Below are 16,489 nucleotides of genomic sequence, written 5' to 3' on the forward strand. Positions count from 1 at the left end.
GTAACATCGTTTCCAAAACAAAACAAAATACCCAGAAAATTGGCAGCCTGTCACTTTCATACTCTGGAAACTCCTCTCCTGTCACTCTTCAATCACTGTCTGACCTGAAGAACGTGTAGCGATCCAGGTCTTAGGATTGTCAATCCAAAGGTTTTCAAGCAGGTCACATGTGTGCAAAACAAGGTGAGCTACAGACAACGGATAATGTTAAGTGTCAGAAGCATCAATTCTGCTGTGTCTGTTGCACTGCATGACAGCTTGCTACTTCTACATAAAGTAGGGCAAAACTGAATGATTCAGCTAAAATACTCAAGAGACCAAAGTTTAGTCCAAACCTACATGAGATCAACATTCTCACCTGTAACATCCCATGCCCGTTGCTCTCGATGGTACCTTCATATGTGACGTGCAACCTGGACATTTTTTTCTGAGTTCTGCAATGAAATAAGGATAAGCCCACAAAAATATGCAGAAGCGCAATAAAGGTTTGCACCCAGTGCAATCTACAGTGCTCAGTGTCACCTTCAAGGCTCTAGAATAAAATTTGGGTCTCTGAACCACAAAATTTCCCACCATATAAGCTTTCATGAGTCAAAGCTCATGTTGTCAGAGAGCCGATCAAGGCTTTAAATGACTCCTAGGAAAGGAATACTGAAAAAGATAAAACAGTTGGCTCAATCTGATAAAATTCAGGTCAAATGTGGGCTCTGAAGGAGAAGAAAGCCTACAGGACCATACACAATTATTCTCCTCTTTCTATGCCAATGCAGAAAGCTGAGCCCAGAAAATATGCATAACACCTACAGTCTCCACTGTGGGTGTGGCCCGGGTTTTGCTGGGGCTAATGCAAAGCCCACCATTTTATTTCTGCAGAAACAGATATGCAAGACTTAAGTTCTTCTTTGGGGATTCCCTTCTATTTTATCTCTTTTGGGATAATGATGATTTTTTAAAAAATGTGGTGACCATTTTGCATCTTGAAAGAAATTTATTGTTCTGCATAAAGTGGCATTACTGGCATTTTTAATCATGCTACAGTTAAATTAAACAGACCAACAGACATGTTTAAATTAAGCTGCATTAGTCATACTCGGCTCTTGATTGATTGCCCCTGGGAAACCTTTACTTTGGGGCCCCCACTTGAACAAGATCCAAATTGTAGCGAGAAATGAATGTTTTTCATAAGGACATTTTTGTACTGAATCTGAGTGCATCAGCATTAACTCAACCTTCCATTAGTCATTTCGTGGAGGGGGTGGGGAGGGAAGGTAGAAACTCATTTAGCTGCTCTCTCTGATCACTGATGGGAAGCATAGATTATCCTCATCCAGTTATAAGCATGTAGTTAGCTGCACAAAAGCGGTTTTATTTGGGAAACAGCATCAATTATACGATGTCATGAACTGTTAGTGTAGATTCTCACACACAGAGACCTGGCACAAATGCCACTCCACCAAAGAAGAGTAGGCTTTTGTCAGAATACGTTATTAGAAATTGTTTAAAGAAAGCACAGTGCAACCTGCAGTAGGTCAACATGTGAATCTACTCTAAGTCTTTGAATTAAAAATAAATTAGATCTTGAAGAAGCAAGTTGAGGAACAGTTCTATTAAAACAGGTTTTTATCAGCCAAGAATCTGAAACTAATTCGACATGCAATTTCAATTTCTTGCATGTGCTTATTTGGAGGAAAGGAGATGGGGGATGGGGTGTTCAAGTTTTTTAAAATGCACAGAATGGCACAGCAAACGCAGTCATTGAAAGACACAAGAATGTCCTCAAAAACTACGCAGCACTGTACACGTATATGAAACAACAGGATCTATGTCAGTTTAAGAGTCTGCTTGTCTCACAGAATATGAAACAGGCACAAGTTAGATTAAACCATGCACTTGACTGCATCTCTGTTCCGATGCATAGAAATATGAAAGCTTCCAGATTTTCAGAACTGTTGTACAGCGGAATGGACAGGATAACATCTCCAGCATGGACATGAAATCCAGCAAGGCAGGCAGTTACTATTCCTGAGGTAACAGCTGCTAAGCCATTGCCCTACTGCCAGGTTTCCAAACCATGCTACTGAGATACTGTGAAGGCCCCTCAATGGTATTGTGGTGTGGGGTTTTTCAAAATGGCGGCTGGGGAGAACTCTCCAACACCATGCCTGCTGTTTTTGACTCTGAGTGAAGAGGAAAGAAATGTTTAATTTTTAAAAAAACACTCTACCCTTATTTGAGCAGCTTGACTCATCCCCTCCCAAATTGGCCAATAAGGAGGAGGGGGTGGAAAGGGGAGGAGCCTTGATCATTTAAACCTTTGCTGCCCAAAGTTCCTCTCACTTCTGAGGGGGGTGGATGTGGTGGGGAAGTGAAACAAGCTGACAACACTTCCTGGTACGTTGAAGCTTGAAAAATATTTACTCCTGCACTGACTGAGTCTCCATGTCATCGCACACAAAAAAATCAAACATACGTTGAATATTTATACATTTTTGCCTGCGTGTTCTACAGTTAGAATATTTTCTTTAAAAACATACTTCTTTAAAAATATAATGTGGCATCATTACCTGCAGAAATCTTTCTGTGTCCAGAGGCAGAATAAGATTACTCAAGCAATGAGCACCAAGGGGATGTGGTGTCAGTTTCTACCCTGAGTAACAACTTTCACTAGGCAATGCCTTCTGAATTTAGGATTAAAATAATCATTCAGTGCTATCTGTGCTTGATATTCATTATGATTTTTTGCCCTCCCCATTACTGGATCGTTTGAACTTTCCTGGTTGTCATGATGAGCAATGTTCATGGATGAAGAAGAGACTATACAGTTTTGGTATTTTACAAAACAATCTTGATATTGTTAAAAAGAGACTGCTTTGGTATTTAATCTGAATGCGTTTACTGCTCACTTGATCAGGGCAAGGGAAATAAGGGAGCCCATAATGTTCACTGGGATGTGGGTAAAATTACTACAGCAAAGGGAAGCCATTTCAGCTCGCTCATTTTGAACTTACCTTTCCCAGTCAGGAAACTCCTGTAGGCATTGCCTTGTAAATGTCACCAGTCCAGTGGGTTCTACAAGCGAAGATATAATGGGCATACCTTAGTCAGTATGAAAAAGTTCTATCATGTTATATTTTAGTGCACCAGGAGGATAATTAAGTTTTAATCTCTTCGTTTCTAATATTAAGTATTTTTTATTTAATTCTATGATATTTCCTCCCTCATAAGGGCCACTAAGGTAGCTAGTACCCATTTCTATAATGGAAGAGCTCACATTTTGATTGTAAAACTTTGTTTGAATTAAGTTGGGTGATTAACTAATAAATCTTAAGAGACACAAGGAAAGTAACTTTTATTAACATTAGCCTTCATGAATGAGATGCCGACTGGAAATATGCTTCCCATCCTACCATGTTACCGTAAGGAACTCCAGTGATACCACATGTGTGCATCTTTCAGAACCATTTTGAGTGACAGAAAATGTTGCAATTATTTAGGTAGTCATTTCCCCCCAATGGAGACCCAAAGAGCTTACATAACATTTTATCTAACAAAACCCTTTGAGGTTGGTTCAGGTGGATAGCTGTATTGGTTTGAAGTGGTAGAACAAAGATTTGAGTCCAATGGCACCTTTAAGACCAACAAAGTTTTATTCAAGGTGCAAGCTTTCATCAACATGCACACTTCAATGAGGAAGTGTGCATGCACACAAAAGTTCACACCTTGAATAAAACATTGTTGGTCTTAAAGGGCTCAAATATTGTCCTAAAAGGTAGGGTCAGGCAGAAACAGGCAGAGTGTCAAAACCTCATTGTCATAAGCTTTTGCCATTTTTTCTTTATTGAACCCAGCTTTCGACTGTCACCTTTACAGTTATTTATAGCCCTTTTGATCTCTTGTTATTCATGGTTGTAGGTGTGAAAGTAGCTAATGTAGTGCCTTTGAGATGCTTGACATTTTGAGAACATAGTATTTTTCCTCTTGGCCTTGAGAAGCACAGGTGCTGGCTGGGACCAGGTTTTGCTTTTGGTGCTCTAGGGCAGGGGAAGTCAACCTGTGGTCCTCCAGATGTTCATGGACTACAATTCCCATGAGCCCCTGCCAGCATTTGCTGGGTGACTGGGGGAAGTGGCAGGGACAAACATTAATAAGGAGTAATGGCTCCCAGAGGGGTCAGTCTTAGCAAGAACCTAGAGATGCTTACACTGTTTCTTCAATAAAGAGATTTTCTTCAACAAAGTCTGCTCATTGGGAGCAACTGGGCGGACTTTCACACAGGGACATAGACAAATGTGGCCAAGTTCCCCCAGCAAACATCCATCTCAGAACTGGGATTTGAACCTGGGTCTCCCAGATCTTAAGCCAACACTCTAACCATTATGCTAAAATGGTACAATTATCCAATGAAGTCTGATGAAGTCTGATGTGAAGATCCAAATGTGGGACTGGACAGAGCACTGAAGATAAACAACATGGCTATCCTCTAAAACTGTCCTCTGAAAGGAGAACTTTCCTTCTTGTTGCACTAGAAAGCAAAACTATGGGTCCAGGAAGAATTCCTCACTTTCTGATCTCAGGAGGTTTAAGAGAACCCTTCAGATTTAGGGGGGCATTTTCATATCTTTTGCTCAGTGAACAACTGGTTATTGCAAACTATAGAAAATGAAACCTCAGTTTATTAAAGTGCTCAACCAGTATATCACTGAAGCACTGCAGAGAAGATGCTTTCTTGATAGATGCTTGGGTTGGGAGTTCAAGCTCACTTATTGATGATTATTTCAGATTAAAAGAGAGATACAGATGGGTTCCCAAAGACTGCAGTACAGAGCTCCTCAAGGCTGCAAACTGTGCATTGGAGGAAGGTGAAAAAAGCATTAATTTTGAGGAGTGCCTATATTCTCAGAGTGGTGGTGTAATAGTCCCTAAATATTCCCCATTAGGGAAAGAAGCCCAATGGCCGAGTTTAATTTCTGAAAATAAATCAGTGGCAGACCTGAAATTTAAAAAAATCAAGACATAAAGGTGATTAAAAATATAGTCCTTTCCCTGGTCTAAAATTAACCCAACAGGCTTTTTTGTTTCCATCAAGAGTTTCAGTGGATGTTAGACTTAATTGAAATTAATTTAACAGTGTAAACTAAATTAAAGAATGATTCAAGGCTATTTTAATCCATCTGGAAAATGTTTCATCTCTCGCACTTGTCAAATACTTTGCAGTGGGCCAGCTGATTGATTTGCCTAAATAATGCTGAAGGGAATGGGCTTCCAAGCCTAGGGGAGGAAAGACTCTGGAAAATGTTAAATAGAATTTTGTTACTCTCCCAGGTGTTCTAAGGTATTCTAAAGGCTTAAGAGTATTTATTCCAAAAGCAGTGCTCTTTGCATCCATCTTGCCTTTTCCCAGAAGAGGACTGCAATATTATGAAATGATGTTCAACAAATTAAGCATTAACCTTCTGGGTGCAGAGCTTTAGGTTTCCAGTCACTCAGGCTGGTGTTACAAGCAACTTCATTACTATTTATAATAAAAGGCTTAGGGAATAGGATATTTAATTTCAACTAATTTTAAGGATGAATTACGAGCATCTTATTCATTCATTAAACTAAGAAAAAAAAACCCCAAAGAACAAGTTTTCTTCCTCCAAAGGGAGACGACAAAGTAAAATAAAGCTAATTGCGAATCAAAGAATCACATCTTTTGTTATCTTGCTAACTGCTACAGTAAACACATTCCCTTTTCGCAAAATGAAAGCTACAAAATGGCAAAGTATCTGTGTGTAATGGTGGAAAATACCCCCAAGTCGCAACAGACTTATAGTGACCCAATGAAGTTTTCAAGAGAAGAGGTGGTCTGACATTGCCTGCCTCCGAGTGACAAGCCTGGTAATCCTTGAAGGCCTCCCCTCCAAATACCAGCCAAGGCTGACCCTGCTTAACTTCCATCATCTGATGAGATCTGGCTGGTCAGGGCTAGTCAGGCCAGGGAAAGGTATCTCTCTATATATTAACACAGCAGCAGATTGGGCAAAATGTCACCAATAAGATACAACAGAAAACTCCCCCACTCCCTCTGGAACCTGAATTCAGTGCACATGTTTGGGGTTGCTAGAAATAAGTATAGGAATATTTTAGTGGTGCATCTATAGTTAAAAGTAGATATGGGGGAGTCTGGGTCATCTTTCCCCTTCTGTGAACAAATTGGGTGATGTTCCTACCACAAGTTTCTGGGGCGCACAAATAGTAACCAAGTAAATGAAGAGGTAGGGAAGTTTGTCCTGCATTAATGACACGTTGCACATTTAGAAAATACTCCCTGGGAAGAACAGATAGCTTTTAATCCAATGGCACCTCAGAAACTGACAAGACTGTGGGGGTATTAACTTTCAAGAGTCATATTCCCTTTGTCTGACACCTGGAGGGGCACTGCTGACAGGTGATGGCATAGATCACATTAGAGGATGAGCAGCAGTATGATCCTGAGATGGTTGGCTGATGTTGCTGGGTCCACTGATGCAGCTCCGATGTGTACTGCCTTATTGGGTTTATTGTTATGGTTTTATTGCTTTGGTTTGCCACTGTTTGTTTACTGTTATAATATTGATTTGAATGTTTGTGGGGTATTTTATTGTTGCTACTCTTAAAATAACATAAATTTCTCTGAGCTTTGTTGAGAGTACAGGTTACAAAAAACACATTAGATCAGGCAGAACTATATAATCCATGGTGCAGAAAGATTAATAAATAACAAGCTTTACTTTTCTCTGTAACTCTTCTGAAATAGCAGAAAAGGGTTTTCAATTTCTCAGGCTTCCTTGGTGAACGTCCTTCAAACAACCTGAGGAAAGTCAAAATTGATATAACAAAATGTCAGTAAGTAAAAGAGGTAAAAAATATAACTTAAGTAAAACTGCATAAAAACAGAGGGCTGGAAGGAACCCCAAGGGTCCAACCCCCTGCACAATGCAGGAAATTCACAGCGATCTCTGCATTTTCCCACTGACCCCTGTTCTATGTCCAAAGGAAAGCCAAAAAGCCTCCAGGATCCCTTTGCAGCAATAATGTAAAGCAGGGGTAGTCAACCTGTGGTCCTCCAGATGTCCATGGACTACAATTCCCATGAGCCCCTGCCAGCGTTTGCTGGCAGGGGCTCATGGGAATTGTAGTCCATGGACATCTGGAGGACCACAGGTTGACTACCCCTGATGTAAAGGTTAAGGCAGAAAATAGGCATTCAAGACAGCTTAACAATGGATACCACAGTTCCTTATGGATTAAAAAAAAAGCTACTGAAAAAACTTTCTTATCTGACATTTGATTATCCATAACGCTTATGTTAACCAAGATTACTCAGAAGTAGTAGTAGTAGTAGTAGTAGTAGTAGTAGTAGTAGTAGTAGTAGTAATAATAATTTTAATCTTATAGCTCGCCTTTCTTCATGGGCTCAGGGCGAATAACATCAAAATACAGCAGCACATTCAATAAAATATAACAATAAAATCAATTTAATAAATTTAGATTCATTTTAAAATTACATTACATTAGGTTTAAAAGCCATCACTTCATTTAAATTAAAAGACCTGGGTTTTTTGGGGGGGAGGGTGGGGGGGGGGAGATTGGTATTTGGCAGATTTCTTTAGGTGATACTCAGTTTCAGGCAGGGTGGCCAGTATTTTGTTGGTATTAGTTTCCTGGCCTCAACCATAGGTCTGACAGAACAGCTCTGTCTTACAGGCCCTCTGGAACCGCTTAAAAGAATCTCCCTAGGCAGAATGTTCCACCAGGCCAGGGCTAAGGCTGAGAAGGCTCTGGTTCTGGTAGAGGCCAGTTTTACTTCTTTGGGGCTAAGGACCCTAAGCAAATTTTGGTCATATGATCTTAGTGTTTTGGGGGGGACAGAACAGGAGCAGTCCCATAGATACTGGGGTCGCACATTGTTTAGGGCTTTAAACATAATTACCTCAGCCACCAGAGCAGTATGTCTTTGGGAATATGCATGGCCCCTTCCCGTCCCTCTAGTTAACCAGCTGACTGTCTCCAGCCATTGCTGGGCTTCTGTTGGTCCACTGATATAATCCTCATGTGCCTCCTTGTTCCCTTACCCTGCCTCAGGTGATTAATCAGCAACACGCATTCCCAGTGCTTTGCTGGAAAATACTGTCATTTCTTATGAGACCTCATGGCCTGAACATAGCAAGATACACATTCTTCTGCTGATAAGATTGTCACTGTTAGAAACATTTCCTACAGAAATATGTGGCGCAGAGTGGTAAGGCAGCCACCTGAAAGCTTTGCCCATGAGGTTGGGAGTTCGATCCCAGCAGCCGGCTCAAGGTTGACTCAGCCTTCCATCCTTCCGAGGTCGGTAAAATGAGTACCCAGCTTGCTGCTGGGGGGTAAACGGTCATGACTGGGGAAGGCACTGGCAAACCACCCCGTATTTAGTCTGCCATGAAAACGCTAGAGGGCGTCACCCCAAGGGTCAGACATGACTCGGTGCTTGCACAGGGGATACCTTTACCTTTACCTTTATAAGTATTTCTAAACTAACCACTCAGAACTGCTTAATCAGTTCTTAATCAGAACCATAACAAAGTTTGATTCCAGTGGACCAACACAGTTTATTCTGGGTATAAGCTTTCAGGGACATGAGGGCACCAGAATAAAGCTTTGCTGGTCTTAAAAGTACCATTGGACTCAAACTTTGCTCTGTTGCTTCAGACCAACATGGCTACCCACCTGAATCAGAACCAGTAAGTTAGAGCCCCCTTTCCCTTCCACGGACAAGAAAAAGCTGATATATTTCTGTTTATCAAAGAAGAGTTGTTGTCTTGTGTGAATTCACTTTTCAGGTGAATTCACTGCTCATGGGATTACACCGTAAGTGAGAAGAGTTATTTGTGAAGTCAATGATGGCATTTTTAGAGTGACTAATTCTAGAATATCTCAAGAGCCATCAACATTCCATCAAGACAAGAATTACTTTTACTGACCTACGCTCCAATGGTTCAGTTAAATAGGAGAAAGAAGAGCATCCTCTAGACATTCCTTTTCTTTATTGTGATTTAGAGCTTTGAAAAACTGTACTCTAAAGTTACCTAGTTTTTCTGAAAAGGAATTCTTTCATGGGCCAAGTAACACACACCCTCGATCTCAGACATAAAGGGAGTACATTAAAAAAATGACATAATTCTTCCTGTGTCATCTACCTTCCAGCAGCCTGTGCTTGTATAGCTTAATTTGATTTTACACAAAGCAGAATGGCATCTCAAAGCAATACACATAATGCAATCTGTCCAGAGGGAAGAACTCTGAAGATTTCAGACCCACAATGCCCCTGCCAGCGTTTGCTTAAAGTAACCACACATAGTAAAAGACCTTTGGGGGAGAGGGGCAACCTCAAAGCTGTTCTTAAAATATAGAAATGTTTGCTTGAACAAGAGAGTTGTGCAATATAATCCAACCAATTCCATTTGGCAGAAAGGCAGACAAGCTGCTATACAAAAACAGCCTTCAGGTGAAGTTTGCTTTTCAGGGTGGAAATGGATTAAAAAAAAACTGCTCTGGAAAAAAATGACTTGCATGAACAAATGATACAAGTTTTAAAATATTAACTTTACTTGGAAATGTTAAACCACGAGAACAAAGGGAAAAAAATTGAGGTATGCATCCAGGCAACTGGTCTGACATTGATTACCCAACAATAATTTTAAGAGTTTTGTTTTAATTGGAGCATGCTGAAAAGTTGCAAGTAACTAACTCTAAGTGCAATTATTATGCATATTTTCCAGAAGTATGCCTCACTGGACAAAGTAAATATACCTGGAATTGGGCTGCATGTCCACACAGTAAGATATTGATACATAATACCATGTGAATCAGATTGCTGCCATTTTCCCATTAAAAATGACTGATATTTTTAAAAGCAGCATTTCAAATGGTGGTTCTGTAACACAGCTGCAAATACCACACACGAAGAATCTTAACAATGTACTGATGGATGCATTCTATATCTTCAAATGAGGGACCCACAAAGACTTATGTAGGGCATCCCCCCCACACACACTATTTCCCCTTTCTCTTTCCTGAGAACCCCCGCAGCATCTTCTTTTCCCCTGCTCCCTTCTCTCCTTGATGCCTATCTGACAACTTACCTTTATCTGCCCCATCTTCAGCTTTCTTTCTTTCCATCCCCTTGGCATCCTCTACCCCAGAAAACTACAGCTCAGTTTCTATGGAGTCACTCAATGTTAAGAGTGCAATACATTTGTGTGTAACATGTCATGAAGTCACAACTGACTTATGGCAAACCTGTGGCGTTTTCAAGGCAAGAGACTTTCAGAGGTGGGTTGGCAATGCCTTATGACCTTGGAATTACTGCTCATGGGATTACACCGTAAGCGAGAAGAGTTATTTGTGAAGTCCCTTCCGAGTACTAACCAGGGCCGACCCTGCTTCCAAGATCTGACAAGCTTGGCCTAGTCAGAGTCATTCAGGCAGGACAAGTGATGTTTCAATAACAGCTTAATATGGAAGTAGGGATCCTTTAATGGTAATCCTGTGCACTATGCCCTTAATGAAACTAAAATGCTATTGATGTGTACCTCCAGCCAGAAGTTAAAAGGTTTGCCATAGGAAAGCTGCCTAGGGCTTATTAGGTGCATGTATGTATCTGAAACAGGCCTGACTAGAGTCATCCCGAACAGGGGGTTAAGTCTAGCCACCATGAACAGAAACATTTTAAAATGCATTCTCCCACACTGCCAACCCACCCACCAGTCCTCAAAGCAATTACCAAATTGGAATTCAAGTAATTTATGAATTAAAGAAGCCAAGAGAAGCAATCTGATAGTTCAAAACTCATCCAATTATAAAGCCATGTAAATCAAAGACAAAACTCAGCAAACCCAGATTTACACTGCAGTAATTAATAAGTGGTCTGCAATTGCACATTTCCTTCCAGTAAGCCTCTCTCACCTACTGCAAGAGGTTGTGACAATCTGCCACTTCAATTTATGAGTGCCAAATTCTGTACAGCTGACTATTGCTACAACCTTTAAAAGTATTTCCAAGGTTCTATTATTTGAATAACTGCAGCAGCAATTTTAATCAAATTGTAAGACATTTATACAAGTTATGAAAGCATTCTGAAGTAACATAGAGACAGACCCCAAGAGGAAATACCAGAAGGTTTCAAAAGTCTACTAATATAAACCAAAGAATCCTGGTATCTCGTAGCTAATATTTTTAGTATTCTGATACAATCTTAATGATTTACTGTAGATGAGTTGTTCACTTTACATAAAATATGGAGGAAGGCTGTAATTGTATATAATCCCACCCAATCGATGTTGTTTGTTCACATCTGATCTCTATGTCTAGCACAGGTGTTGTGAGCAGGAGTTGGCATAGGATATTTCTTCTGGTCCCCAACAGATTTAACAACATCATCATACAAATGGGCTCTCAATTAGTGCTAGGCCACAAGGTGATGCAGCAAAAAATATGATTTGCAAAAAAAAAAAAGTCTCATTGTTCATGTAGGCATTTTGAAATTATTACATTTGTTAATTGTTGAAGCACAAGATTGGAGAGAAAAGCTTATATTTGGATCACCTATACCAGCAAGAGAAAAGTGACTCCTAGAGGGGCTCACCTGATGCCTAGAGGGGCTCCTCACTTCTCTCTGGGTATATATGCTGCCATCAGCTGATCAATTAGAGCAGTGGTCCCCAACCTTTTTATCACCGGGGACCGGTCAACGCTTGACAATTTTACTGAGGCCCGGGAGGGGGGTAGTCTTTTGCTGAGGAGCGTTGCCGCCGCCTGAGCCCCTGCTCCACTTGCTTTCCTGCCAGCACCCCTGACTTCCTGCCGCCTGCTGGGGGGTGCTGCCAGCAGCAGCTGTGCAGTGCCACGCCAAGGGGGAGTCCCAGCCATGACGGCCACTGGAGAGCACCAAAGGTGAGTCGGCGGCAGAGTGGCAGGGCAGCCCCCCGAGGCAGCAGCTAGGGAGGAGGAGCTACGGACCAGTCCCAGTCCCCGGACCGGCGGTTGGTGACCACTGAATTAGAGTATTTCCCATCAAGGGGCCAGTGCACTTTCCACAACCAAATAATAAATATAGTTCAAGATAGAAAGCAGATAAAAATTCAGTTTGTTGGGAAGGAAGCAGGGAAATTGGAGCATATGGGAGCTGTCAGGAGGGGAAAAGGAAATAGTGGAGGAAGGGAAGTACACCCTGCAACTCCATGCAGATTTCCCACTATACAACTGCCCCCAGGCCAGACTGGCGGGTACTACCCAACTGCTTCTGGCTGGCTTCATACAACTGGGCTTGGCCCAATAGCTGACATTATGAAATTCAGCAAGCATTTTCCCATTAAGAGACTGACAGACAGGGGTGGGAAGGGTATGCTTAAGAAGTAAGGACAAATAAAGGTATGATGGCTGGTGGGTTTGAAGGAGAGAAGGAATCAGGAAAAGGAAAAAGGTTATGGATGATCCCAGGAAAGGGCAACAGGAATTAGTGAAGGAGGGGAACAAGATGTTTTCTGCAAGCCCTTGAGGCAATCTTGCTCTTACATAATTTACAAATATGGGAATTCTCCCATCATCTAAGCAGACACTATTCTTTCTGATGTGAAAAGCACCAAGTTGCTTCCAGCGATGTCACACTCAAAGCATTGTGGAAAACAAACCCTTGATTGTGGCTGCAAGTCTTTTCTAGTTAATTAAGTAAATGAGCTTCAATTTCTCTATTTGCATAGAAAGTAGCTTAGAGATTTTGGATTCCCATAGTATCAGATTTAAAGAACACACCTCAACCATTTAACCTCACAGGCAATAGCTTTCCCTATTTACTGCAGACAGACAAATGCCAAGTGTAACATCACCTTCAACTTGGAAATACTCCACTCTTTTAATTTAAAGGAAAATACTTTGAGAAGCTTACCCAACATGTAACAGCCTGTGCAATGTATGTTTTCACCTGTGTCCATGTGTGCTGTGTGCCAGCAACAGACCACCAACCAACCATTTATTATAGCCATGAAACATCAGAATAAAACATACAATAAGCAACAGAGAGTCATGTATAAGTAAGAGAGTCACGTATGAACTGTGTTGCTCTCTTCCGCCATTTCAAGCAAGCATGTAGAGGGGGAGAAATGTGAAATGGTGGCAGAGAAGAGTGAAACATCCCAAAAGTGAGGAGGGACTGGGAGGCGCGATTATATTTAGCGTTACGCCATTCAGCTGGCATAACGCTATTTTTAACGATGTGCAGAAATGCCCATGGAATACAACTCATGGGTCCGCGATCCAGCTTTTAAGTCTTTCTACTGGACCGTGCTGGCTCCTGAAAACAGGTGTTTGAGGACAACATGGTATCCAGGGTTAGTTATTATAAACATGAAACCCTATTTTCTAATCAGGTTACTTCAAATAGAGGGGGGAAATTACTCCATAGAGAATTCTCATTAATGGTACCAAATTGATGCTTATGGTAAGACAGAATTACGTTACAGCTAAATCAGATTTCCATTCCCCTGTACAAACATAATATGCCGCATAACTATTTCCTTTCTTAAAACTACTGTATAAAAGGCACATATATCTTAACTAGTGTAATTTCCCCATCTACATTTTTTAAATCCACAAATCTTGCTTGAAGGCACTTCTGGGGATGTCTGGGGTTACAAGACAGTTAAGAACATAAGAAGAGCCCTGCTGGATCAGACTAGTGGTCCAAATAATCCAGCACAGTTGCCAATCAGTTCCTTTAGGGCTAACAACAGGGCACAGAGGTTGAGACCTTCCCCTGATGTTCCTGTTGGCATTGAGCTTCAGAGGCTGACTGCCTTTGAACATGGAAGTTCCTTTTACACATCGTGGCTTGTAGCCACTGATAGACCTATCCTCCATGAATCTAATTCCCTTTTACAGCTGTCTATTTCAGTAGCTGTCCCTACATCCTCTGACAGCGACTTGTACATTTTAATCACTCTCTACATTTCCTTTCGTTGATGCTATTCTAGCGCTTTTCTTCAGATGTCAAGGTTGTTTTTGTGCACAAACTTCAATTCTGATCTGTGCTCCAAAAGAAAATTAATGCAAAAAAGGGAAACCGAATCAAAGATTCTTTTTTTAACAATCCAATGTGAATATTTACTGTATTTATGAAGCTGAACTATGGCTCAGTCCCAAGGAATATCCTGAGTCTTTCACGCAAAAGTAAGTGTTTTGGTCCTGTATAAATGGTTGGATGCATACGCAGTAGTTTATATAGTCGCTCATCCCCGAATTTGTCCTCCTGTAGCAATAAGAGACCGTTCTGTTTCATCTCAATGCTGTATTTGTTGATTAAATACATATAGGCATATTTCTTTCTTCCTGTGTACCTGTGTGTCTTCAGGATATATCAGAAGTCTCCAATCCTTCTGAGCTTCTGAGCATCTTTGGGATTTTGACACAAGGTGATGGGCACAACCAATAAATGGCTACTTCAGAAAGCAGAGCCAAGTGCCAAAGGGCTACTATAGGATGTGGAGTAAGGTTGGGTGCTTTGGCGTCCAAAGTGGCTGTTTGCACCCAAAGCAGCCAGCGCCGCGGCACAAGGGGGGGAGAAGAGGCACCTGCCCCTGCATGTGTGTGCCTGCTGGTATGCTGGCACCCCCCCCCCACACTGTGGCGGTGGCTGCTCGGACACCGAAGCATCCAACCATAATGTGGAGTCAACTATCAAATGTCAGGGTACTCATAATTCTCAAAGTAATTTTTCAACATCTCAGACAGAACCTCTGTTAAAGAGGATGCCTTTTAAAATAAACATACTGTGCTGTGGCACCAGCCACGTAAACAAACAAACAAATAAATACATACACATACACACACACAAGCATATATATATACTCAGACACATACACACATACATAGACACAGCTAAATCTCCAATGGTCAGTTAGAAGGCCTGTTGGCAACAGGCCCATCTGCCCCTCCCTGCTTTCTAAAAATGGATGAAGACAGTTTGCAGGGGGAAGGCATTTTGCATCAGAATACTGACAACAGTGCAGATCAGCAGGACCAGCATGGAGCAACTCAACCATGATCAGCTACTGTCATGCCACTGTACACATAAATATGCCTTATCCATCAGTATTGGCTACTCTGAATGGCAGCTGCTCTCCAGGCCCTGAGACAGAGGGCATTCCTGTCAATTACCATCTGATCCCTTTAACTAGAGATGCCAGGGATTGAACCTAGTTCCTTCTGCATGCAAAACAGCTGCCCTCCTGTTTACCACAGACCTTCACCCAGCACTAGAAAGACATCTAAAATACTTCTTTATGCACTTCCTATTTCCCACTCTATCACTAGAGCAGGTGCTATCTAGATGCATCCTAAGTATTTTCTACACAAATTTCCAGTAATGCTGCCAAGCTGGATGTTTGAGAATCTGGTAACAGCTCACGGTCATGAGCATGTAAGAATTCCAAGCAATGGTGTACTTGGCCCTCAACCTTTTGTACCAAGAACCTCTTGTTTTGACAAACCAGATTGATAGCCTTTTCAAATTTGAAGACGGCAAACATTGTAAGCGTTCTATTTAATATGTACATATTGAATGTGTCATTTTCATTTTATTACCCAAAACAGCCAAGTCCGTGACACAACATGAAACAAATACTTTTTGAAAGGTTTAAGAATTTAGAAAGGTGCTAAATCTAATTTTCTAAGACACTTTTTGGGGGGGAGGGAGGGGGGCGATTTGGAAAAGGGTCCAGGTACATGCAGGGGATATGGCTCCTATAATTTTGCTTACAAGTGCTAGTTTATTGAAATCCTAGAATCTAGGAAACTTTCTGCACTGATGTGGCGAGGCAACATGCAGAGCTGGATTCTGCCCAGACGAAGTCTCATAAGTCAGAGATACCCGTGCAGCAGTGCCTGCCTGTAGCCAAGATTATCCAGCAATCCATGGTGGGTGATGCTGGGGTTCAAACTGAGATTATCAGCAAGTTGTATTGCTCTTGTCTGATGGGGACGCAACAGCACATGCACAAGGCTTCGCATGTAGCAGAGGGTTCAAGCCACCCAGTGACCAGTATAGTTGGAGATCACTGGCTGCGTGCCCCCCCCCCACACACACACAATGTCTGTGGCATTCTGCCTATGAAGGCTGCTGGGTGTTCCAGGGGGGAGGGAGGGCCAGCCACCAAGTAGTGTACTCAGTGGCAGGACTAGGCTCCTGAAATGTTGAAGAAACTGAAGAATACCCCATCCGGAGCTAAAGTGCAGCTGCTGTGTGGGAGGGTGTGAATACGGCAGCAGCACTGCTGGCTGCTGGCAGTCCCCAGCCAAGGATTGTCTGTGCCCTCCCCACACTTGCAAACTCTAATTCCCCTGGCCACCAAGACAGCATCCTTGGAGTTGAAGGTTGAGCAAAGAGGCATGGGACCTCACCTTCGAACCCTGAGATGGCATGAATGTGGCT

The 16,489-nt window shown here is 41.8% G+C and overlaps 1 protein-coding gene across 1 annotated transcript in view; it reads right to left on the bottom strand.

Annotated features, from left to right (window-relative positions):
• Positions 1–16,489, bottom strand: part of PARG (poly(ADP-ribose) glycohydrolase) — a 91,655-nt gene that overhangs the window by 26,317 nt on the left and 48,849 nt on the right. Inside the window, exons 10-12 of the mRNA XM_077350570.1 lie at positions 6,753–6,832; positions 3,009–3,069; positions 359–434 (exon numbers count right to left, since the gene is read on the bottom strand). Coding sequence (XP_077206685.1) covers positions 359–434; positions 3,009–3,069; positions 6,753–6,832 — 217 coding nt within the window. The remainder of the gene's footprint in view (positions 1–358; positions 435–3,008; positions 3,070–6,752; positions 6,833–16,489) is intronic.

Source organism: Paroedura picta, chromosome 8 (assembly GCF_049243985.1).
Source record: "Paroedura picta isolate Pp20150507F chromosome 8, Ppicta_v3.0, whole genome shotgun sequence".
NCBI lineage: Eukaryota > Metazoa > Chordata > Lepidosauria > Squamata > Gekkonidae > Paroedura > Paroedura picta.